Source organism: Podarcis erhardii (genome assembly GCF_964252035.2).
Source record: "Podarcis erhardii genome assembly, chromosome: 5".
NCBI lineage: Eukaryota > Metazoa > Chordata > Lepidosauria > Squamata > Lacertidae > Podarcis > Podarcis erhardii.
In genome coordinates, this window is record NC_138509.1 from 52197586 (window position 1) to 52223644 (window position 26059).

Below are 26059 nucleotides of genomic sequence, written 5' to 3' on the forward strand. Positions count from 1 at the left end.
AGTGATCTTGGAATGCCCAAGCTTGTAATAGCCTTTCAGGCTCCTTGGAATATCTCCCATCCCCTGAGTGGCCAAAGGTTAAGCTCCGCTGTCGAGATTGCCATCGATAAGGTCAATGCGGATCCATCTTACCTAGGCAATTACAGCTTGGAGTTTATTTATGCAGACTCTGGGTGTGAAGCAAAGAAGTCTCTGCATGCTTTCATCAACCAGGTTCAAAAAGAACACATTTCTGCCTTGTTCGGACCAGTTTGCTCAGAGGCAGCAGAGGTTGAGTATGAATTCATCCTGCTTTTTCTCTTTTGTTAATTGTAATAGACAATATTTGTTATCGTGTGCAGCCAACCAGGACACATCCACACCATGCATTTAAAGCACATTCAATGCTCATTTAAAGTGCAAGGCTTCCCCCAGAGCATCCTGGGAACTGTATTTTGTTAACGGTTCTCGGAATTGTAGCTCTGTGATGAGTAAGCTATAGTTCCAGGGTTCCTTGGGGGAAAGCCATGTGTGTTATATGTGTGTTAAATGTACTTTAAATGCATCCAATCAGGCTTTACGTTCCTTTATTCTCCCCTGCAGATCTCGCTGCACCCCTAAAATCTTCACTGGAGTGTCTCCCAACCTTTCAGGGCAGATTTTGAGGATGTATACAGAGCTGTGAGGTGTGGGGGGCAGGGAAGAAAAGAAGGTGATTTCCTGTTGTGTGAGCAGATATTTATTCCACTTGTGCATAGTCCTGTTTACAAACTTCTCTCACCTTTCTAGAATAGCCTATAGGTTGTATTTAAAGACTGGAGTTCACCAATCTATTTTATCTAAAAGAGGTGCTCTCCTATGCAGTTGTGGAACTGCTGAGGCCACAGCCAAGATACTGCAGGTGGGAGGCTGTGTGCCTCTACTGTATTTCAGGACACAGTTTGATTATAACTCAGACCTAGCTTAATTTCTAGTCTTTCCATTAGTTCTACATACTTAGTGCCTGTAAACAATTAAAATGGGGTTCTGCACTCAGCGTGTCTGCAAAAAAAAATCACAAAACATTTGTTGTTGTTTTTAAAAAGCAAGGTGACTGATAATATCGCTATAATAATTGCTTGCCTGTCTCTTTGAAATATCATTGGCTCTACACATGGATGGATTAAATCTGTCATGGCACCTGGTTGTTATGCACATGGTTGTTATGCAAGCAGTGGTTTTTGCAATCTTGATTTTGATGGGAACCTAACCTTGGCAACTTAAAAAAGGAAATTAACAAACATTATGTGCCACTTAAGCAATCATAAAACCTCAACAAAACCCCCAAAACATTAAGCTTCTCAATAAAAGACAATTAAAATGGGCATTTAAAAATATTCACGATGAATTAGAATGAACAATTAACTAAAAACATGTAATTTCTATTTGTCTGGATAGGCTTGCCTGAACATAAAAGTTTTATGTGGCTTCCAAAATGAGTGCAGCAAAAGTGATGATTATAGGAGGGTACTTGCAAAGTGTGGGTGCTCCCACACAAAGTGGTTGTGGGCTTTTGATCTATTTTTGTCCCCAGCTAAGGAAAATCCCAGTCAGGACTTCACCATGAGCCTATCCTCCGACATTTCTGGCACTGAAATAGGGATGCTCCGTTTTTGGTCCCGAGCTCTCGGGCCTGTATCCCATCTTTCCACCAGGTGGTGCACAAACAAGCTAACAGCTGGAAAAGAAACTGGAATCCTGGAGGAGGAGGAGGAGGAGGAGGAGGAGGAGAAGGAATGGGCTTGCTTGAATTCTCTACAGCAGAGGTGGAGAAACTGTGGTTCTCCATACATAACCAGATCACAGCTTTCAACATCCCCAACTCCTAGCCATGCTGACTGGAGCTGATGAGAGTAGATGGGGAGTTCCAAAGAGAAAAAAAGAGCCCTAGTATTAGGCTGGGGAGGGGAGATGCTGCAGCTGGGACAGCAAAGCTTTTCTCTGCAACCTTAGTCTGTTTTACTATGCTCCAGCTCATACCCACCAACATTCCTCCAATGAAAATAGGGGTGTCCTATTCAATAATAATAATTTTACTATTTATATCCCACCCATCGGCCTGGATTGCTTCAGCCACTCCGGGAGGCTTCCAACATATATAAAAGCATAATAATACATTAAGCATTTTAAAAAACCCTTCCCTATACAGGGCTGCCTCCAGATGGCTTGGGGGGTGGGTGGGTCAGATAACTCCATACCCTCCAACATTTCTCTGATGAAAATAGGGATGTCCTAAGGAAAAGCAGGACATATCAAATCAGAAACTGGGACTGCTTCTGTAAATCTGGGACTGTCCCTGAAAAACAGAGACACTTGGAGGGTCTGTGTTAAATGTGCAACCATTTGTACATATTATTAGAGCTCATGGAGATCTTCAAATTAGAGCCTGCCTATGACAAAAGGCACAACCTGCATTCATTTCAGATGGGCTTGGAAGCAAACAAAACATAGAGTGCTTTGGGGCATGATGGATATGCATGAATAAAGACAGGCCAACTCAATTGTGATTTAAATATCCATGCATATATTCTAGTAAATGGTTCACAGTGGTCTCGATAACTGGTATCACAATTGATTTGGGAGAAATATTGGTGTTAGTATCTCACCACCCAATCAAACCCAATGCTGAGTTTAGCTTGTGTTTATTTATGCATTAATATATATCAACTTCACATCTAATTATGTTATGTTGTGTTATTCTCTTCTTTTCTGTATCTACTTAAAGCTCCTTTGTTTAGACAAGTTTATCCAGACATGTGGATGTGGACATGTTTGAATCTCTTTTTCGTTTGCCACTGACTTTGTATTTAAATGTTTTAAATTACTTTTTTATTGATAATTTTAATATTTCTTGTAAACCAGAGGTTGTTGTTTTGTTTTGTTTTTACAGTCAAGTGGTATATGAGTTCTGTTCAGTAAATAAATACACTGAAATCCTATTGCATTGAAATCCTATACACTGAAACCCTATTGTCATTACTTATGGGCACCATTATTGCAGGCAGTGAAATAGAGAAAAATGATTAACAGCTGGTTTTTGTATTTCCAGAAATGGGAAATCAGGCATTACTGTATGTGTTTCAGTTTCACATCCCCCAAAGGCCTTGATGCAATCTGAAACCTATACAGCACCTAAAAGATCTTCATTTGAACAAAATGCTATGAGTGACAGTCAACCAAGTTTACTTATTGCCTCTTGAATGTTACGAATAAATCCAGTTCTTTTTATTATTCTCCACCTAGGCAACTGGTTTGCTAGCTTCTCAGTGGAACATCCCCATGTTTGGGTTTGTTGGCCATACAGCCAAGCTGGAAGATTCCTTTGTTTATGACACTTATATCAATCTTGTCACCCCTCTGCAAATGATCGGGGAAGTCCTTTATAAAACTCTCCAGTATTTTGGGTGGAGGTACGTTGGCCTCTTCGGAAGCTCAAGTGATGTTTTCACTTGGGCTGAAACAGAGGAGTTGTGGGCTTCTGTAGAAAATCAACTCAAAAGCAACATCACCATCACTGCTAAGGTGAGATACAACACAAAAGATCAAAGCCTCCATCAAGACAAGCTCAACTATATAGCATCAGTTGCTAGAAGTAAGTTTTTTGTTTCGTTTTTCATGACAGGTTTCTGAGCTCTGGAGGTAAAGAGATCATTCTCCATGTGAGTTCATAAGTCTCTCAGCACCATTGTAAGATGAACTCTGTACATGAAGGATGGTGACCAAAACACTTTATTTGGAACAAACTCAAACCAACATTGGTCATGAGAAAAGCCCAGCAGAAATTTATGTCCTCAGCTGCCTCAAGGTCTGGTACTTAAAGTGCCAGACCCTAGTGAAATGAAACACACATAAAACATGGGCTGGACTTACAAAAGGGATTTAATTCCCAATCCATTTCCCATGGCTTGGTGAACTGTATCTGGCCCATGGTCCACTGGTTACCCACCTCTTACTTAAATAACTTCTGCAAATAGAAGAGTGTCCTCTGTAAAACATAACACACTGCCGCTCAACTTATCAGAAATTGAAGCTCATTGCAGTTCTTTCTTCTCCCTATATGCTGCCTTTGTGTACCTTTGAGCAGATCCAACTAGTGGTGCCTTCCCAGTAGATATGCTCTCCAGGGGTCTGTCCAACCAAAGATGCCTTGCTGCCATATGTGCTGTCCACTGGTACTGTGGGCATCAGTGTAGAGAAAACTGTATTAAACCTGTGTGATTACCTGTCCCTTATCTCTCTGGTGCTCCTGGCTCCTGTCTTCAATAAGGTGTTACACTTTAACTTCTTATGGGAATTGACATTGCATTCCTAGGGTTGCCATACTTCGAAAAATGAAAATCTGGAACAAAAAGTTGTTGAGCTTTCATTGCGTTTTTGAGCTACTTCTGAGGAATATCGACAAAAACAATACTGCCAACATGGGGTGCCATACATCCAGCTTTTCCTGGACATTTTACCAATTTCCACCCACTCACTGCTTGCAACTCAGTATTCCGGATATGTCCAGGGAATTCTGGATGTATGGCAATGCTACATTCGCCTGAAGACGCTCACATTGCATTAAGCCTGAAGATGTAGTCCTGTTTAAATATAGTCGTGGTGTTTGGGAATTCTTACCGCAGACAAAAAGCAAGGAAGAGGTGGAATGGTAGAAGTTTATAAAATTCCCCAGGATGCAGTGATGGCCACCAATTTGCATGGCTTTAGAGAAGGAACTGAACAAACTGATGGAAGATAAGTCTACTATAGGCTACTCACCATGATGGGTTTGCTGTGCCTCCTTGTTCAGTTCCTAGTAAACAAAGGAAGGAAGAGTGCTCTTGTTTTCAGGTCCCTCCTACGGGTTTTCCATGTGGCTGGCCACTGTGAGAACAGGGTGTCAGACTAGATGGGTCAGTGGCCTGATCCAGCAGGCTCTTATGTTCTTATGCCACATAGGTTTAAGTCATGTGACCACTTGCAGGATTTGAGCTGATGGAAGATCCGATTTGAGAGGCAATTTGGCCTCATTATTTGGGTTTATGCCTATTGACTCATATTATACATATTGCCCAGATATGCCCTAAGGAAATGTTGCATGCATACATGGAAGCCCAGGACGCATGGCTGGTAGGCAGAGTAGAAAGGCAAGATATTCTATCACATATAGGGAAAAGGTAGATATTACTAACAAGATTGTGGTGGTTTTTTTTATGGACTGAACCAGCAGGAATTTTTTATCCTGTGTGAAAATTCTTATGGGATTCTCTGTGTAAAACTATTTCAATTAAGAAACTCTTTAAATGAGCAGAACTAAGGGCATGATGAAAGATTTCCCCGAGGTTATTTATTTATTAAAATTGGTATACCACCCTTTATCTGAAGATCAAAAATGAGAACACAAAATACATAATGAAAAACAAACCATACCCAAACACATTTAAAAGGCCACAGGTCGTTTAATCAGCCAAAGGCCTGATTATAGAGAAATGTTTTTGCCTCATGCCTCAAGATACGTAATGAAGCCACCAGACGAGTCTCCCTGAAGAGAGCACTTCACAATTATATATTACCGGATTATATATTGCTAAACCTTTGTAATGTTCACAACTCTCACCTTTCCATAACATTCTGTTTCACAGGCAAGAAAGGAGTGGAGGTGTCTAAGTCTGGGTGTGTAAGTCACATGGCTACACAAGGCAAAGAGCTCTACTTAATGCCCACTTGTAACAAGAACTATTTATACAATACTTAGTATAAATGGAGGCAGCATTCTCATACTTTTATCTTTTTTAAAGTACCAATAACAACTGAAGTTGGGAATACTTCTTTGCTTAAGGAGTATTCATATGCACAGCTTCTGGTTACATTCAGGTGCTCTTGTCATGCACTTAATGCACAGGGACTTCCAGAGACCAAATAAGTGACTTTTCTCTCTCTCTCTGAAATATGATACACTTCTCTGGACTGCAACACTTTAATCTTTTGTTCTGTGCGCTGATTTCAGTGGGATAGTCATTTGTGTACCCAAGGGCCTGGGGGTTTATTAAATGATTTGGGTGATTAGGAAATGATCTAAAGTTATGCAAAGCATGATCTAAAGATGCATTGGTTTTAATTACCCAAGATATTTTGTATTGCTTCATAGTGATGCACCCCGAATTACACACAATCAATCAGTAATTTACCATTACCCTTACAACAACTTTGTTCATCACATTATCCAATGTGCATTTATCAAGACATTGTTTTGGCTTTCTTTCCCTTTTGAGTTTTATACCACTGAGTTTGCTGTTGTACCAACTATTTAGTTAGGGTTGCCATATTTGAAAAAGTAAAAACCAGGACAAACCCTAAAGTTGCTTTTTTAAAAAAACAACCAACAACTCCAAAACCGCCAAAAAATCTTGATTTTCGATTGACTTGCCTAAGATCCAAGACAAAGTGCTACATTTTGGAAATTCCCCCCCAGACGTCATTTCTGCCTTTGAAATCCTGGTAATGTAAGGGAAAATCCAGACATATGGCAGCTCTAATTTAGTTGCTGCTACTGGCTCAGTTGGTGGGTACACTTGACTTTTTAGATGCGTTGGGAACTGATCTGTACTATTTCTTTTGCAGTTATTGTTTTAATCTGCAGTTCTTTGGATGCAAGATCTATTTTGTTGGAGGCCAAGAAACTAGGTATGACAAATGGACCATATGTGTTCTTTGTGCTGCAGCAGTTTGAGGTCAGTAAATAGCTGCAATGTGGTGAGTATTTCTTCATTACCTTGCTAAAGGCATGGTTTTAAGGATTACTGTCCTCAGACTTACAATCTAAAAAGACACAACACAACAGGAAAATGGATTGTGAGGCAAGGGGGGGGGAGCAAACTCAGGTTTAAGTTCTCAGTTACAAGCTGTATGGATGGTAGGTCAGAAAAGCAATGGGTATCTCCAAATCTAGCATGCTGTAGTATTTAGAATTCTGGACTATGGCTGGAAAGAGTTGGATTCAAATTTTGCAATATCTATCGCCATCTCTCATCTAACCTACCTTGCACACTTCGTGAAGATAAAATCAAACATCTATTGTGCTCTATACCAGTGTGGTGTAGTGGTTAAGAGTGGTAGATTCGTAATCTGGTGAACTGGGTTTGTGTCTCCGCTCCTCCATATGCAGCTGTTGGGTGACCTTGGGCCAGTCACACTTCTCTGAAGTCTCTCAGCCCCATTCACCTCACAAAGTGTTTGTTGTATTCATATTACTAAGCATTATGGGAATGGGGTAAACTGCCTATTTATTACAAACAATGCTGTCAATCACTCTTTTGTCTTTTAGGACAATTTTTTGAAAGAGACTTGGAGTAATGGGAACAGCAGCGTCCCAGATGCCTATCAGCCTGTGCTGCTCATAGCTCTCAGATCTTACAGAGAATACAAGACCTATTCTGATTTTGTGAAGGAGGTCCACAGCAAGCTGAAGGAGAAGCAGCTTTCAGACAGTTTCTTTTCTTCACACGGAGAGGTCATATTCACAGCCACAACTTAGATACAGTAGTACCTCAGGTTTCATAAGCTTCAGGTTACAGACTCCGCTAACCAAGAAATAGTGCTTCAGGTTAAGAACTTTGCTTCAGGATGAGAACAGAAATCGTGCTCTGGCGGATCGGAAGCAGCAGGAGGCCCCATTAGCTAAAGTGGTACTTCAGGGTAAGAACAGTTTCAGGTTAAGAACGGACCTCCGGAACGAATTAAGTACTTAACCTGTACTTGTTCCAAGGAGGCATAACAAAAAACCAAGAGGAAACCAGGCTGAATGCCCTCATTTCCCCTAACTTAGAAAGGGCACTGTGATGCCACACGAAAAAAGGGCCAAATATCTCAAATTTTCTAAAGGCAGACATCAAAACATTTCTTGAGAGATTTTCTCCACTCTAAAGCCATGCTGATTAGTTTTAGGAGCTGAGGCTTTCAACTCATTTACTAACATGTGTAGTCTCATTTGACCTGCAACCAGACCTGTGCAGAGCTTGTCTTAGGTGCAAGGCAGGAGTCTTGGTAGAATAAAATTATAAACTCACACAAGAAAGTAACCAATCCCTTGTAGTCCCCCCCCCCCCGGCAGCTTAGCTCTCCAAGGCCTGGGGCAAGTGTACCCAGCTGCCCCCTGCCACACACTCCATGGGCCTGCCTGCAACCATATCAGATAACACATACCTTCCAAGTGTCCTGATTTTCCAGGGACAGTCCTGGAATGATGAAAGCTATTCCGGCTTTTGATTTGATCCCAGAATGTTCCTATTTTCTCTGCCAGTGCCAGCACCACTTTGCTCAGGGAGGAGGATGAGCCACCACTTGTCCTGAGCAGAGTCGGCAGTGACAGTTGTGACTGCGAGCGGATATCCCATTGCCGCTCTGTGGCCTCTTTATGGCCACCACAGCCAGCCTCCTCCCTTGGGCACCTCACAGCGACTGCTGGAGTGTGGGCGAGGAGAAGAGGCTGCCACTGCCCAGCCCTGTATAAGTTGCAATTTCAGCTGTATAGTGGTACCTCGGTTTATGAACTTAATCAGTTCCGGAAGTCTGTTCTTAAACCGAGGCGCACTTTCCCTAATGAGGTCTCCCACCGCCAGTGTCCTTCCACCGTTCAGATTCCATTCTTAGACTGAGGTAAAGTTCTCAAACCAAGACACTATTTCCGGTTTTGCAGGGTTTGTAAACCGAATCGTTCTTAAACCGGACTGTTCTCAAACCGAGGTATCACTGTATTTGGGGAAACCACTTGAAGCATCCCTTGCATTGAGCTATCTCAATTGTTTTTGTTTGATTTTCTCATTGCAAACAGCAGAAAATCTGTAAATTTTGATAATAAACCTGATTTGTAATGGGGGTTGAATAATTTCGATTGCAACTGGATTTTGAGTTTGGAATAAATGAGTCCACTGCTAAATATATGCAGTCAGACAACGGAAAGAATAGTTTAAGAAACTTGATAATTTGCTTGGAAAAACCTTTTAATGATGTAAATGGGAGCGGGAGACGTGAGGGAGTCCAAAGAAATGATGAAACTACGTTGTGTTAAAAATAAGATTGTTTATTATTTGGTATTTGTATTCAAAAATCTTAATAAAAATTTATATATATATATATAAAAGAAACTTCTTCCCTCAGAAGCCCAAACTCTTACTGTTCTATATTGACTCTTTTCCAGGTAAGTTCTTATGCTGCCTACCTACATGATGCTGTTTTGCTTTATGCGTTATCCATAAAAGAAATGTTAGAAGGGAAAAAGGACTTCCGTGATGGAAAGGCCCTTGTCAACAGTTTGAAAGGTTACAACAAAACTCCAATGTATGGTAAGTTTGTGGATTCAGACTGTAAACACAGTCACTTGAGAGAGGGAGGGAAGCTGCACCTCTGTAGCTGAGCTGATACTCTGAACATTGATGCCCTTCCCATGTATCTCCCATGTATAAAGCATCTCAAGGAACAGGGCTGAGACAACAGAGAAGCTTTCATTCACTTGGTACTATCCAAATGTTTTGGACTACAACTCTCATTTGTCCCAGCCTCCATGGACATTCTGGCTGAGGCTGATGGGTGTTAAAGTCCAAGATATCAGGTTGATGAAGAATACAGAGCATCTGCTAGTACCAAGTCAGAACGACCACCAGGCTTACTTCATGAAGCAGCACATATTTGGAGTAGATCCATTGATCTTCTAAATAAATGTGCAAAGGAAGCTACTTTAACTATTGCCAAGTGAGCATTCGGAACTTTTTCCACGTGACTCTTAGGATCTCATGTGATGCCAACAGAGAATGCTGGGGGCAACTCTGTGATTGCCTGTTGCCCGCCCTTAAAAGTATTGTCTCTCCATGGTTGCATGTTCAGTCAAAACAGCATTGATAGATATAACAGAATAAACAATTTGTTCAACTTTGGCATTCACAGAAACTCCTCCCTGATTAAAAGTGGCCACCTTATAAGCACATAGCTGAGCTATGGAGTTTCTCCAACAGCCATTAATCATGATGTCTATGTCCTACTTCCAGGATCAAAGGCAGTACTCTCTGAATACCAGTCACTTGAGCACAACAGCAGGCAAGGGCTCAGTCATGTTCCTTTTGTAGGCATGTGATTAGCCACTGTGAGAACAGGCTGGGTTTGATGAGCCTCTGGCCTGATTTAACAGGGCTCTTGTGTTCTGACTATCCTGGAAATCTTTGCAAGTTTGCAAAAGTTAGGACTTTTGACTACTGCAAAATGGACAGGACACATAAATATGTAGTACATTGTGTCTTCCTATGCTGAGGAAGAGGCAGAAAAACAACATCAGTCAAAATGGGACAGGTGCGCTGAAATGTGGGGAATGTGCTAAAGCTCTTATTTTTAATATCTTTTTTGTTTAGGCATTACTGGCCCAGTCAACATTGATGAATTAGGTGAGAGGAACATGGATTACTCTGTGTATGATCTCCAGGAATTTGGCAACTCAGTTCATTTCATTCCAGTTCTTAACTTTGATAGTGTCAGGAAAACAATCAGGTATTATTTGTGTGTGTGGTTCATGGGCACTTTGCAATTTAATCATTTGTACAGGAGATTGACCTTGTAAAGTACTATATAATCTTCATTCTTTGAAGAAGTATCTTTTCCTTTTTGCCCATTTTATAAAGGGAAGAGCTGAGACCAAGAGTCAGTGACTCACCCAAAGTCATTTGAGTGAATTCTACAATATGGTGATATTTGAACCCAGAACCCATGTTCAGCTGCCATGTATCCATGCACTATTGTGGTTGTCTGAAAAAAAGAGAGCAAGCAGCTGCTCACACATAGACCTCCATGTAATTCAGACACCCAGTTACTCTGATGTCCTGATCCCATGGAAGTCTACTCTCCAGCATCTGCTCATGCCTAGACTTTGTGGGGCAGCCCTGTTCCCTAGTGCTCCTTTGGTGCCTCCACCTGCAACTTTAAATTCTATATTGTAACAACAAACTGAATTCAGCTTTACAAAATCATTTTTAATTCACCTGGTTCCTTGTAAAGATAACCACATTGCATGTGATCTATTAGTCCCATTGAGTTCAATGGGACCAAGTGGTTACAGGACTGCAACCTTACTATTATTTGTTAAGCAGGAAGTGTATTTTGACTGCAACATCCTGTGTCTTGTTCTGGTTAGCAAGTCAGCAGAGCCTGGTGTCCTCCAGATATTTTGGACTACAATTTCCTATAGCCCCAGTCAGCATAAATGGGCAGCACCAGGTTAAGAGGGACAAGATGCCTACTTACATGCAAAGAGGGATATGCTAGCTGTGTGGAAAGCTGCCATCTTCCTCCTTCTTAAATCAATTCAATGCTTTCTTCTTTATGAAAATCTTGAAATTCTATTTTCATTGACTATCTCTGAAATGAAAAGTGTGGATTTAAAACTACAAGGCTTCTTGCCTTTGATGCTACTCAGGAACAAAATGGTGGCAGGACTAGAAAGTCCATTGTCAATGTTAAATTCAAAGGAGATGCGCTGATCATTCTGTTATCATGATCGCTCTGTCATTGTTCGCATAAGCCTTGCATGGCTTCCTTTGAACTAATTTGAACTTGTAAACATTCTTGCACAGATTTCTGAAATGGATAATCACACACTAAAGATGAATGGTATTCTGATACCAGCAGATATAATGATTATGGGTTGTACGCATCAGAGCATTGAGGAGAAAGTTCTGTCAGCGCAAGGATTTCTTCACGTGCAATGGAATGTTCTCTGACTGCTTCTTTGTGACCCCTCACTAAATCTATTCTAGGTTTCCCGACAACCCTCCAGGCTAATTTGGGGATGGCACATGTGATGAGATAAGAGTGGAGGAAATCCCACTGTGCCAGTACTAATCCTTGTCCTAGGGCAAATTTTAAGTTGAATGCCGCCCATCATTATTTTTTTGGCAGGCTTCTAAAGAACAACTGATCAAATCTTCCTCTTTAACATATTGCAAAAACATTTCATCATATTAAACATACTTTACAATAAATCTATCAGTGATATCAACAATGACCTGGTTGACATTAGGCCGTTTGCCCAAACTTTTTTCAAAGGGAGCCAGATTTGATGAAGTCAACATGCCTGAGGGCTGACCAAAATTGCTGACCTTTTTTTAGGATTGAAATTGTTGAGCTTTTTGGGGATTTTATCCCAGGAAGTAAACTGCCACAGGGGCCAGATTAAACCGAACAGTGGGCCGAGTAAGGCCCCTGAAACGGACTTTGGACATGCCTGCATTGGGGGATTAAGAAACCACAGCTAAGAAAATGGAGGATCACAGAAAGGATGCTGGCACTTGGGACTGGAACAGTGAGACTGGCCTCAGAGCGGTTGCATGATAGCTTCAGTTGCACAGGTTCCATGTATCTATTCCAGTGAACAGACAAATCTTGGACTTAGGTTTGCCCCTCTTTTATTGACAGCCATCCAGGTCCAAGGTAGTGCTGAAGCCTGAGCTAACCACAATGTAGGATACCAGAGCATGTCCATATGCTGCCAAATCAACAAATATTTTCCGAGCATACCATTTTTAAAAAATACAAATATGTTACACACAACTCATGGGTAAAAACGCATACCTTGACCTAACACAACAACCCATTTCTCAAAAGATAGCAAAGGCTGAGTGAAGTCCATGGAAGAAAAACACACACCAACAGTCAACTTCAATAAGTCACTTGCTGGACTTGTTCAAAATAAGCCATTCTTAACCTTTACACCCCAAATTTGGCATAGGCCATCCTGAAATATATCAGATCAGTTTGCTGAACCATTTTGCAATTATTCTTCTTTGACAATCACTCTTAGCAGAGTAAGATTATTTTCCATGAACACTGTTTTAACAGTGAGTCTGTAAGTGGCTATGGAGGCCAATTCTGGATCCACACATTTTGTAATTATAAGCCGCAGAACCTACTGCCCCCAGTTTCTAGTTAATATGGCAGAATGCAATCCAATCAACTCACCCTTAAAACTGGGAGGAAAATGGAAGCCAAGATAATGTGAAGAGCTTTCCTGACCTAGGAGCCAGGGAAACTCTAATGAAGGGTTTTCCAAACTTGGGTCTCCAGCAGTTTTTGGGCCACAACTCCCATCATTCCTGACCACTGGACCTGGTAGCTAGGGATGATGGGATTTGTAGTCCAATAGCAGCTAGAGACCCAAATTTGGGAGACACTGCTCTAGTGTCTGAACCGGAACCTGAACATGCTACCTGAAATCCCTCTATTTATATAGGTACTTTCATTCATAGGTTTGTAGTTTATGGCTCACTCTGAAATAACAATGCACTTTTAGTTTCAGATCTGGACTTAAAACCAATTTCTGCTTCATTTTCATGTGGAGAATTATGGCTATTTGTACATTCCTCTTTCCTTGTATGGGTACATTTATCACAAAGTATGTGTGTTAATGAGTTTTGGAAATAAAGAGCCTTCAGCTTTATAATTGATGCAAGATGCTGACATACTTATTGCCTCTCTCCATAGCCCAACCAGACAGATTGACTATATCAGTTGGGCAGATGGAGAAATACCTAAGGACAAACCACTGTGTGGGTTTCACAATGAACACTGCAAAACTCCAGTTACCAGTAAGTGTCATTATGTAATGCCTGCCGGTTAAATGTAGGTTATAAATTTATTACTACTACTAGCATGCAAGTAGGACATACTGCAGATCATGTGTCTTGTATGCCTTTTGCTGTATCAAAGCTGCTCTGTTCTTGTCTGACACAACTATGCAACTACAGCTGTGCAGTTCTGACCATTTTCATTCCACCAAGTCAAACTGGATGTTTTTGTTACAAAGAAAACTGATTTATTTGTTTATTTTTAAGTTACAGTTGTGGCGGGGGCTGTGATCACATGTTCCATGGTATGATTGTATTATAATTAATAGCAATGCTTGTGTGATTTCTTGCTCCTTTATATTCTTTTTGCAATGGTGCAATGGCTTTGCTGCCTTGAATTTGGCCTTTTTTTGCTTTGTTTTGTTTTTGGATGTGTTCCCAAGATTCAGCTTCATTTATATGTTCTTTAATGAACTGTTCTTTTGTTGTTAAAAGGTTCAGCCCTGATTGTTATGATAATTCTACTGATAATATCGGTATCGGGGGCCATTGGTGTGGCAATGTATATGAAAAACCACAAGGGAAACCTTCGAAATGATACGTGGTGGAGAATTAATTATGAGGATATCATCATTTTAAATGATAACAAGGTAAAGGGTGATCTGTTGTGTCCTGAAACTCAAGTTCTTTATACCAAGGATACAGTTCTCCAGGGGCTTATTTGAGGGGATCAGTTGCATTCATGTAGCACTTGTTGGTGGATGTGGAACCATAATGATATAATACAGATCTGAAGCCAAGTCTTTTCAATAGCCATAGTCTTCATTAGACACTCTGCCCCCTTGTTCCTCTTTCTCAGGACCCTTCACAGGTTGGTAGATGACTGCATGAAGCAGAAAATCTCTCATACTGGTACAATTTTATTGCACTTTTTAGAAACCCTCACTTGCCATAGTCGTCCTTCAGCTTAAGGAGGGTGACAGTAGAAACATCTCTCATTTGCCCTCTTAGCTTTATAATTTTATTTCATTTACAATATCACTCAGTAATAAAGGTTTTCTGGGGGGTTAACAATAAGATCAAAACCACAAGAAGTTCTCTTTTTCTGACAAGATGAACAAGGTCTATATATCCTATATGACTACAATACGTTATTTCATAATTCGTCAGTATCAGCAAAAAGAAAAGCAGATGTCAGGGTGGAAGGTTCTAGCCCAGCCTTCTCCCTAACATGCCAGTTTCCTATATGTAGGGGTATTTTCCCTTCCTATGATGTGAAGTGGTACAGTTGAGACATAATTCCTCTTGTACTCTTTGTACAAGAACTATGTCTGTGTTTCATACTTAGTGTAGGTACTTGCTTTGTTGCAACTTCATGTTAACTACTTGACACCACTATTGCAAATAATGGTAATAACAGTGGCATGTTTTGAATATTTCAGTAATGGAGCTAAAATTAATGTGGCCATTTCGAATAAACTTTTGCATTTCGGCATTTGTGAACATAAATAATTAAATCAAAACTGAATTACAAAGTTGATGAGTTGAGCTCTGTAGCACATTCAATATTTGTTTGTCCCTCATAAAGGCATATGTCTCCAAAAAGAACCATATAATCAAAAATCTCATAGCAAATCTCGTAAACAAACAAATAGCATATCAAAAATGCCAGGCTGCTTATTTACAGTAAGTTTTTCTCATGACAATGGCAATGACGCTTCAATCTGTGTTTTGAAATCTGAATCTAGTAAACACAGTTAACCCAAATTTTGCTTTCACTACTAATGCCAGTGTTATTTTCATTTGGGTCAATATATCAGCTTGTAACATTGCACCTTATATTATCTTTCAAAGGGAAACTTCTGTCTGTCTCAAGCAAGCACACCAGTGTCCAAAGGAACAGAGAGCTTGGGCTCCCATTTGTTTATTTCTAATAATGATGATTCTGGACCGAAGAACAAGCAAGGGAAAGAAGTATTTTACACCACTGTAGGACTTTATCAGGTGCATATGTAAACACCCAGAAAATATTGTGCCAAATGGAATTGTGTTCCATTCACTTCTTGAAATATACTCAGGGTCCTGTAGTGATTTCATGCTCTTTATTGCAGCATGTAAAACAGTAATTGAATTGCCCCCCAAACCTAAGGCTGCTATATACATTATTTACACAATGAGTCCCATCTGATTGGCAGATTCTGCTTCCCTCTTGGAGCCTGATTGGTCTTTTCCTGCAGGCCAATCAGTTGTTGCATTCTACGATCCTACCAGCCTAATAGGATGATTAACTTCCTCCTGGAGCCTGATTGGTCTTTTCCTTCAAGCCAATCAATTCTAGGATCCTACTTGCCTATTGTTCTAGGATCCAAGCTTAGTACAGTGGTACCTCGGGTTACATACGCTTCAGGTTACATACGCTTCAGGTTACACACTCCGCTAACCCAGAAATAGTACCTTGGGTTAAGCACTTTGCTTCAGGATGAGAACAGAAATCGTGCAGCGGCAGCAGGAGGCCCCATTAGCTAAAGTGGTGCTTCAGGTTAAGCACAGTTTCAGGTTAAGTACGGACCTCCGGAATGAATTAAGTACTTAACCCAAGGTACCACTGTACATAACACTTCGTGTTATTTCTATTATGTACAGGAGAACAGGGCACAAACTGCCCAACAGAATAAAAGCCAGAATAAGTCACAGGATTCACAGGTAGGATTGTAAAGTGTGACAGTGTTAATTTTCTCCAGGTCTTTCATAATATGCTCTAGCATTGTACAGTGGACAGTATCTGTCTTGATAAAGTTCTTAGAATAATGTAGGCATGGTGTAAAGTAATAGATTGTGATGGTTTTCCAAAGGTGTGAATGTTCAGGTGCTAAACCAGACCCATTGGTTCCTATCAGTAACATCACATAGTGTAGTACAGCAACAATAGGCACTATAATTATCTGCAAGTAATATTTCTAAAAGTATTACCGTAATCATTATATTACACTTGACTTATCACTGTTACAAATCAGCTTAGGCTTTTGCCACAATCACCAAGCTGTACTTGTACTGTTGACACTTTTTTCAATTTAAATACAGTACATTTCTCATCAAGATGTAGGTTGTAATGTTGATCAGTTCCACATTAATATTTTAACTTTTATTGATCAGCAAATGTACATTTGTTTCCTGTAAATGGCACAGAGTCACCCACTGAGGCCAGTAATTAATTGTGGGGAAACTGAATTTTCTCAATTATTGCATTTGCTACTGTTGTCTGGAAAATGAACATATAAACACCATAGGAGCTTACTGGATATTATTTGTGTTGCTATAAGTTATAATTCATAAAACACCCACTTGCACCACTCACCATTTTGTTTTATTTTAAAACTTACCTTTTTTATATAAAAAAATTGAAATGTGCTTTACACCTGTGCTAGAATGGAGAAAAGTTATCCCCTGGGGGGGGGGGTAGGGATGCACACTGAAGGAAGAGAGAGATGCAAAGTTCTGCTGCATGGGCAGAGGTTATGCCACCTGTGGAATAACTTCACTGGATTCAGCCCATCCATCTTACCATCTAGCAGACTTATTAGGGTTTTATAATTCTTGAACTTGCAAAAGATGGAACGCATTAAGACGTTTATGAATCTGAGCTCAGGATTTCTCTTGCCTCAGTCAAAAACCATCAGCTGTAATGATTGTTCTACAGTTTACCACTCATGGTTTGTCATGAGCAGCAGACTAAGACAAACCATGTTTAATTCACAGTGACACACCAGCAGCAGAAGTGGAAGAGGAGCAAAGCGGCCACAGTTTCATCTCTGGCAGACCACACCATGCAAGCCATAGTTGGGCTTAACATTACATATGAACCAGGCCTATGTATCATTACTATTATGTAATATATTCCTCTTATTTGTCTGCCCATTATTTCTACCAATATCTACCCAGAGTAGCTAACTAAGTCCTCTGTAAATTCCTAGAGTGGCATAGTTGATGCAGTCACACAGAAAGATCCTCAATGTATCCCTGAAGATGCCTACCAGACTAGGTTGTTCATTTCCCCCCAACAGTTTCCATGTTAATGTATTGTGCCTCTTACAATTTATGTTTCAGGGAATTGTTGTTGCTCTCAAATTCATTGATAATCAAACAGATGCCTGGATCCGGAAACCATCAGTTCTCCAGGAGGTTCGGGTGGTATGTTTCATTCTTAAATAGTTTAACAAATTTCCATTTGAACAGTAAGCTAACTGAAACAGGCAGGTGATCTAAAATTCACAACTGAAGTAAGGAAGTTTATTAAGTAATGCAGAAAAAACCATGAACTGACTGAAATTTCTAAATGAAGCTATAGGTCGATATGCTTTGTAAAACAGATTTAATTAGCAAGGTCTCCAACACAGGGCATTGTCTTGCTTTGACCAGATATCTCAGAGTGGTCCCATAGCTTATTTCTTCTGCAATGCCAGTAAGAAGGAGCAGAGCTGGCTGAAAAAGATTGTATTTGCTTTGCTGTATGGTGTCAAATCTGGATACCACACTTCCCAACATTCCCTTGCTTTAGATGAGAGAACTGAGACATGAGAATCTGGTGGCCTTTTATGGGATATGTCCTGAAGCTCCAAACATGTGCATTGTGATGCATTACTGTAAGAAAGGTAGCCTAAAGGTGAGTATTGTACATCAAAGTTTAGAACAATTATTACATTAAAGTAGATCATACTTAATTGCCCTAGAAATGATTACTAAAGCAGTGTGTTGCCAAGTCATATATGCTATCTTTGGCTCTCTTCAGTATTATAACTCTATCTATCTATCATCTATCTATCATCTATCTCTACCATCTCACAAGAAGCCAATGGAGGTGCCCTCCAGATATGCTCCTGATCAGTGGTAGCCAACATGGTTAATGTTCAGGAATAATGGGATGTGGTCCAGCACATCTGGAAGGCACATGGGGGGGAGGGGGGAGTCCTCTTGCAGAAGTGGCAGTACTTGCTCTAATGTGATGCAGTAGTTGAATACCACCCCAGTTGAATGTGTGGTTTGCCCCATGAAAGTCATGTGTACCTCAGTAATGTTTCCACAATACTTAAAGTTTTGCCTTTTCAGTCATTTCAAAGACTTTTGTTTTCTTTCCATCAGTATAATAATAATAATAATAATAATAATAATAATAATAATAATAATAATAAATTTTATTTATATCCCGCCCTCCCCAGCCGAAGCCGGCCTCAGGGCGGCTAACAACAATAAAATAATGCGACATTCTAAAAACATTTCATTACAAAAATTAATTTAAATCAAACTGATGGCAACCATTAAGCAAACATTCTGTGCAGATTGCCGAAGGAGGGAGTCAGGTATGAGCTAAGCATGGCTCCAGGCAGCTGATATATATTTACATGCCTACTTTGAGTGGAGTCAGGCAGCAAGTGCAATTGTATCTCAAAAGAAATATTTCTACATGTGCATTTTCTAGGATGTTTTGATGCATTCTGATATTGAACTGGACTGGATATTCAAAATCTCCTTTGCCTATGACATAGTCAACGTAAGTATGGAGTAATGGAATTGCTGTCAGCTACTAGGACAGTCATAAGAAAAATGCTGTTATTGTAATGACTGACTGCTGAAAAGAAGCCAGAAAGATCCATATCCATCACAAGCATCTGTTGTTTTTGTAGCTAAAGCATTGGTGTTTATCAGAGAGAGTGTGTGTGTGTAAACTGCATGAAGTTTTGCAACCCACTGCTAAGAGCACTGGGATCTTCAGATGGTGCCGAAACATTATCTGATGAAGTGGATTGTTTGGAGCGTATCACACCAGCGTTTCAATATCAGAAGCGGCACTTTGAAAAGTGTTGTTTTTAGTCTTTGCATGTTACAGGATCTAATAGCCACGCACTTTTGATTATTCCATTTCTGTACCATGTTGATACATCAGTGGTGAGTGAAGAGGCTTTTCCATGGTTAGCATCAGTTGTGGAATTCACTTCCCTTGTACCAGGGCTGCCAACTCGCCCTCAGTATTGTGGGTGCCTGCCATTGCAATGCAGACATGTGAACACACACACGCTCCTCCTCTCCAAAGCTAGTGAGGCACCCTTTTCTATGTCTGAGCCCCCCCCCCTACTGATAAAGGGTGCCTTGCTCACTAACTGCGGAGGATGGAGCTGAAATGCTTCTCTCTCAGAGGCAGCACTGCTGCTTGCCAGCTTTTCTCATTGACTTTGTGGGTGCCCGGCCTCCCACAATTATATTATTGTGTGTTCCCAAGAAGCCACAGCTCCCTGGAGTTGGCTCCTATGCCTTGTATAGGACCTGCATTTTGTGCTAGGCTTTCAGTAGATGAAGTGTTCTGTTTTTCTTATTTTTATTTGGACATATGTGTGTGTATATTTTTTAACCGTGACCTCTCCCAAAGTAGAACGTATAAGATGAGTTTATGACCTCCAGAAAAGGCACAGGTGGCAACAACTAGGAAACTCTGATCTAGAGACAAAAGCCTCAATCCAGAACATTGAAGTAAAAATTTAAAAGTGTTACCTATGTAACCTGCTAAAATAAATCTATGTAATGAATGAAATACCACCCAAAGCTAAAAAGTTCTTGTTTGTGGAAACTGCAGGATCCCAAGCTGACTTGCTTTGTTTGGTACATGTATTTCATGTCTTTGTCTACACTGTGCGTTTGAATTTTAGGGTATGGTGTTCATTCACAACAGCCCCCTGAATTCTCATGGAAACTTAAAGCCCACCAACTGCCTGGTAGACAGTCGCATGCAGGTGAAGCTGTGTGGCTTTGGGTTGTGGGAATTTAAATATGGAAGGAAATCTCAGGTAATGGCAGAAGAAAGCAATTATGCAGGTAAGAACATTAAGTACTTTCCATTCCAAGAAAAAAAAGCACCACCCACCAGAGCATTTTGTATGCAAATGTTTGAGTAGAGGTTTATCTTTATTTTTATTTATTAAATTTATATACCACCCTTTATCCAAAGATCTCAGGGTGGTTCACAGAATAAAGATACAAAATGAAAATACAAAAACAAACAAACCAATAACTCCCCTCCCACAAACACATTTAAAAGACCATAGATTATTTACCGGTAATCAGCCCAAAGCCTAGTGATAGAGGAATGTTTTTGCCTGGTGCCAAAAGATATGGAATGAACCTCCCTAGGCAAAGCATTCCACAAATGGGGAGCCACACCAGAAAAGGCCTGTTCTAGTGTTGCCACATTCAGACCTCTCATGGAGGAGCTATGTGAAGAAGGGCCTCGGATGATGATCACACGGTTGGGTTCGGTTCATATGGGGAGAGGCAGTTCTTGCAGTCCTGCACCATTTGAGGCTTTATAGGTCAAAAACAGCACTTTGTAATGAACCAAGAAACTGGCTGGCAGCCAGTGCAGTCGGGCCAGGATTGGAGTTTGCTCAAACCTTCTTCTCCCAGTATGTAAACTGGATGCTGAATTCCGCACCAGCTGAGGTTTCCAAGCCATCTTCAGAGGCAGCCCCACGTAAAGTGTGTTGCAGTAAGCTAATGTTTAACATTGCTTAAAGGCATGTTCATTGTGCTAAGGTCCTATCTTCGGGCTGAATGGCGGGTTATACATTTAATAAGAATACCCAGTCAGCAGATACCTGCATTTCACATTGCAGAATACTGGAAAAACAAAATCTTGTCATTACATGGTTCTCTACCCAGCTGTTTAATGTATGTAATACAAGAGTCTCCACTCATGCTAGAAGGACTAGAAAACAGGAAAGAAAACAATTTGAAAATGCAACTGATTTGAATAGCGTTCAGATTTTCTGAAATATCAGGGGGTGGGTGCAGAGAGAGTATCTCTGAGAATGCTGAATGCTGTGATTGCGAGGTTTATGACTTTCCCACAGCAAGGTTGTGTCTTTCCATGTTGCAATTACCATATTTTTCTGTGTATATGACGAGGTTTTTTTTTATTATAAAAAGTGTCAAAAATTGGGGGCCATCTTATACACGTATAGTGCAGAGGAGGGAAGGACGATTCGTGTCAGTCACGAGCAGGAGATTTTCAGCGGCGATTTTGTGGGTGATTGGTGGCTGCTAGTGCCAGCGGATTGATGATTGGTGGTCAGGCGGGTGAGCAATTGTCGGTAATCCCCCCCCCAAAAAAGGCTGTACAACACTGGGCAATCTCCCCCCATTTCCTTAATTTGGTGTCCCAAAAAATAGGGGTCATCTTATACACACGGAGAGCCAGTGTGGTGTAGTGGTTAAGAGCTGTAATCTTGTAATCTGGTGAACCGGGTTCGCGTCTCCGCTCCTCCACATGCAGCTGGGCTAGTCACACTTCTCTGAAGTCTCTCAGCCTCACTTACCTCACACAGTGTTTGTTGTGGGGGAGGAAGGGAAAGGAGAATGTTAGCCGCTTTGAGACTCCTTAGGGTAGTGATAAAGCAGGATATCAAATTCAAACTCTTCTTCTTCTATAGGGGAGCGTGTTATACACAGAAAAATACGATATGTCTCCAACTAGCAAAGTTTCCTGGCAGGAAAGCAAATTGGGCAGGATGTTAGTTAGTGAGGTTTTGAGGGGTGGTGTAGTATCTTGGAAGTATTATGCCCAGGCAGTTGGTAACATAAACAGTCATTATTAATTACAGATGGGTTATGAAATAATAATTGTGGTTGTTTGCTGGTTCACAGAGCAAGCTTCCATGGAAACCCCAGAGGGAGAAACTAGGATTGACAAATACAGAAACCTCCCAGTGCTTGTTTTCATACATTGCACCATGCACATGATAACGCCATGATGGCACCTTCACGCCTTGGTGCTGGCTCTGGGGTGTGGGTGCGGGGCAATTTTCCGTGTCCTCAAGTTGTTAGCGGTGCCCACAAGAAGCGGTCTGCATAATGGTGGGGTCAAGGCTGGCAACTACCTATTAGCAGGTGGGCAGGGCCTGGCCATCCCAAATTCTAATATACAGTCATACCTTGGTTCTCGAACGGCTTAGTTGTCAAACAAATCAGTTCCCGAACGCCACAAACCCAGAAATAAGTGTTCCGCTTAGGGAATGTTTTTCGAAAGCTGAACGTCCGACGTGGCTTCTGCTTGAGTACAGGAAGCTCCTCCAGCCAATCGGAAGCCGTGCTTTTGAGAACCAAGATACCACTGTATACTATTACCAACAAAGCTGTGGTATTCATTGCTGTCAGCAACATACCTGGATGTGTCTGGGGCACAACTATCTACATGGACTTCCCTGTAATTTAGCATATGCTATGGCTTAAACGGAGACGAATAAGCATCTGTAGAGAATGCAAAAAGGAAACAGGGATAGTTGAGGATTTCTGCCTTTGTGAATTTCTGTGTGAAATTATCTGTTCTGCACCTCTTGGAGTAAAGATTGTAGCGACACAGTTTGTTGACATTTTGAACGAGTAAAGATTCATAATGAGTAGCTATTTATTTATTTTTAAAATACAAATTAATGCGGAACAGAATGAACTGATAGGTTAACTTGTGCAAAAATGACACGGACCAGAAATGGATAGCTTTGTCCCCCTTTGGGAATGGGCAAAACTCATAATTACTCACCAATTACACCTGGGGTAAAACTACAGCATGGCAGCAATTTTAACAGACTGTTGAGCCTTTTAACTAAATGTTTTATCATTCCAATATTTTCTCTCTTCTTATTTTAGAGCTTTACTGGACAGCACCTGAATTGCTAAGAATGGCAGAATATCCATTCCATGGCACCCAGAAGGGGGATGTGTACAGCTTTGCTATTATTATGAGAGAACTGATATACAATCATGAAGATGGTCCATTCCATGATCTAAGCCAGAATGCAGAAGGTTGTTTCTTTGTTTTTAAATAATATTTATTCAAATTTTAAAGGTTACAAAAAGAATAAAAAAGGAAAACAAAACAGTACATAAAAGCAAATCACATCCAGGAAAAAGTAAAAGAGGGAAAACAGAAATAAATAAATAAAATAAAAATACATACAGTCAAAAAGTCAAAAAGAAAAAAGAACAAGTCAAACCTTTACATATTTTCCTTTCTTTAACTTATTTCCTTGACTTCCCCACACCTCCCCTCTTTATATTCTAGTTCAGATAGGTATTTCAGCAAATCCTTCATCTTGTTTTTATCCTAATAATTTATCTTGATATCCTGTAATTTTTCATTCTCTTTTTCACCAATTATCCATCCATTTTTACTTTATTTAATCTTATTTCTCATTAAAACTGATATATTTGAACTTATTCTCTTAAGACGTTTCCACTAGGGTTATAAAAATTTCATTCCACGATTTTTCCATTTTTCATTAAAAAAATTTTTTGTAAAAAATCTCAATATATACATTTTAAATTCCCAATTTTCTTCCACCGTCTCCCCTCCCCAGTCTCGGCCCCTACCAACAGTTCCATCAACCTCCAACAGTCCATCAACCTGGAGATCTTAAATCCGAGGCTCTTAACTCTTCTTCATGTCCCGTCTGCCGATCTTCTTGATAATCTTTGGTATTAAAAAACAGTTCTCGGAGGGGCTCCAACCCAACGATGATCATATTCCTTCTTAGCAAGTCTGCCAGATTTCCATAATTAAAGGTAGGGCCCATAAAGTATTCCAAGCCTTGCTTCACACTTCTTCCAAGTCCAAAGGCCCCAAATACTCCAATCTCCTCCTGGCTCAAATTCATATCCTAAAAGTCATTTGATCCCCACATAAGGTGATCTCTCAACCTTTCATTTTCCAAATCAAGCCAGGCTCCCATCTCCAAAACCTGGCTTCTCTTAATTACCGTCATATAAGGCCTCAATTTATAATCCTCCATTTGCCTCTGTAGGGTTAAGGCTCCCCCTTGCTTCACTTTCACAACAACTCTCTCCTTCACTGGTTCTTCAATGTGTTCCATTGAAAAGGATTCCTGTGCCGGATTATTGTCAACTTCTTTGCTGATGCCCACTTTTGTTCCCAAAATATCAACGCTGGTAGCCATGGCATCTATCTGTTCATGCAGCTTTCCCAACAGATAAAATGTCCTATTCAGTACAGACACTACTTCCTTCCCAACAGACATCCTTAAAGTGTTCAAAGTCAAAGCTGGTTTCTCAGGGCCTTTATTTTTAAAACCAATTTCCCAGCTGCATTCTTGTAACAATGTCCCCAAACTCCCTCTAGAGGGAAACAGTCTCCATTTATCAATCCTTCCAGCACAGTCCCAAAAATCCCAAATCTTTTTAAGCGCAGAAGCAGACAATGGAAACAAAGTCTATCTTTTGTATCTTGACAGCTAGCTGTCAAATTTATCTATTCACCGTCGATGGGCTCCTCGCGGACCGCTCCCAGGTTTAGAGATGTGGCGCTTCAATTCCTAAATTTTCACCTTCTCCTGCAGGGTTCCCCTGCTTCCAAAGGAGGTATTAATAATATTTTCAATCAGTGGAGTTTTAATCCTTTACGTAGGACTTTCCAAGACCTTAGTTAACAAGTTCTTTGCTTCAATCTATTTACAAAAAAAGAAGGTGGACTTCCTGTTTAGACCTTCCCCGTTCAATGCCAAATTAAGTTATTTTAAAAGTCCAATTTCCTGTTCTACTCACGGGTTGTTGTTTAAAATCCAATTGTCCACAGGAAAAAGTCAGCGCTCTCCGGCAACGGCTGTGCGGCTTCACTCCGTAAAAATAGCGGTCGATTCAAAACACCGCACCGCTCGCCCCACATCGCTTCAGATCCCCCAAAAAGGGGTTTCCCTGCGAGTAGGGGGGCGCTCCTGGTGTCAGCCAAATCCCACGTTCCCAGGCTTCCTCCGCCTGGGATTTTTAAGAGGTCTCCGCCTTTGCTGCGGCGGCAAGAACCGAATTTCATGGAGTGGGTTCCTCTCAGTCAGAGGAATTCCGCCATTGCCGATGGCGCTAACCCAGAAGTCGGTTGTTTCTTTGAGATCTGACCTTGAGCTTTATTTTTTCTTCCAGATCTGTAGGAAAAGCAACAAAATCCTCTGTGTGTGTTTGTACATCTAACATGTCCTCCTCCTCAAAATTATGCAGTCCATTAACAGAGGAAACAATACAAACAATATATAATTATGGAGCAATTATAATTATAAAGGTAAAGGTACCCCTGCCCTTGTGGGCCAGTTGTGTCTGACTCTAGGGTTGTGCGCCCATCTCACTTAAGAGGCCGGGGGCCAGCGCTGTCCAGAGACACTTCTGGGTCACGTGGCCAGCGTGACGAAGCTGCTCTGGCGAGCCAACACCAGCGCAGCACTCGGAAACGCCGTTTACCTTGCCACTATAAAGCGGTACCTATTGATCTACTTGCACCTAAGGGTGCTTTCGAACTGCTAGGTGGGCAGGAGCTAGGACCGAAAGAAAGGAGCTCACCCCACCGCGGGGATTCGAACCGCCGACCATGCGATCGGCAAGCCCTAGGCGCTGAGGTTTTACCCTTTAATTATAATTAT

At 40.9% G+C, this 26059-nt stretch overlaps 1 protein-coding gene across 2 annotated transcripts in view; it reads left to right on the forward strand.

Moving 5' to 3' along the window:
• Positions 1–26059, forward strand: part of LOC309342900 (guanylate cyclase 2G-like) — a 36858-nt gene continuing 10799 nt past the window's right edge. For both annotated transcript variants that reach the window (XM_081863857.1, XM_081863858.1), the window contains exons 1-14: positions 1–270; positions 3262–3610; positions 6619–6728; positions 9194–9338; positions 10395–10530; positions 13516–13619; positions 14094–14248; positions 15453–15602; positions 16242–16301; positions 17703–17786; positions 18154–18258; positions 19072–19143; positions 20294–20459; positions 23286–23441. In XM_081863857.1, coding sequence (XP_081719983.1) covers positions 13–270; positions 3262–3610; positions 6619–6728; positions 9194–9338; positions 10395–10530; positions 13516–13619; positions 14094–14248; positions 15453–15602; positions 16242–16301; positions 17703–17786; positions 18154–18258; positions 19072–19143; positions 20294–20459; positions 23286–23441 — 2050 coding nt within the window. In that variant the 5' untranslated portion in view covers positions 1–12. The remainder of the gene's footprint in view (positions 271–3261; positions 3611–6618; positions 6729–9193; positions 9339–10394; positions 10531–13515; positions 13620–14093; positions 14249–15452; positions 15603–16241; positions 16302–17702; positions 17787–18153; positions 18259–19071; positions 19144–20293; positions 20460–23285; positions 23442–26059) is intronic.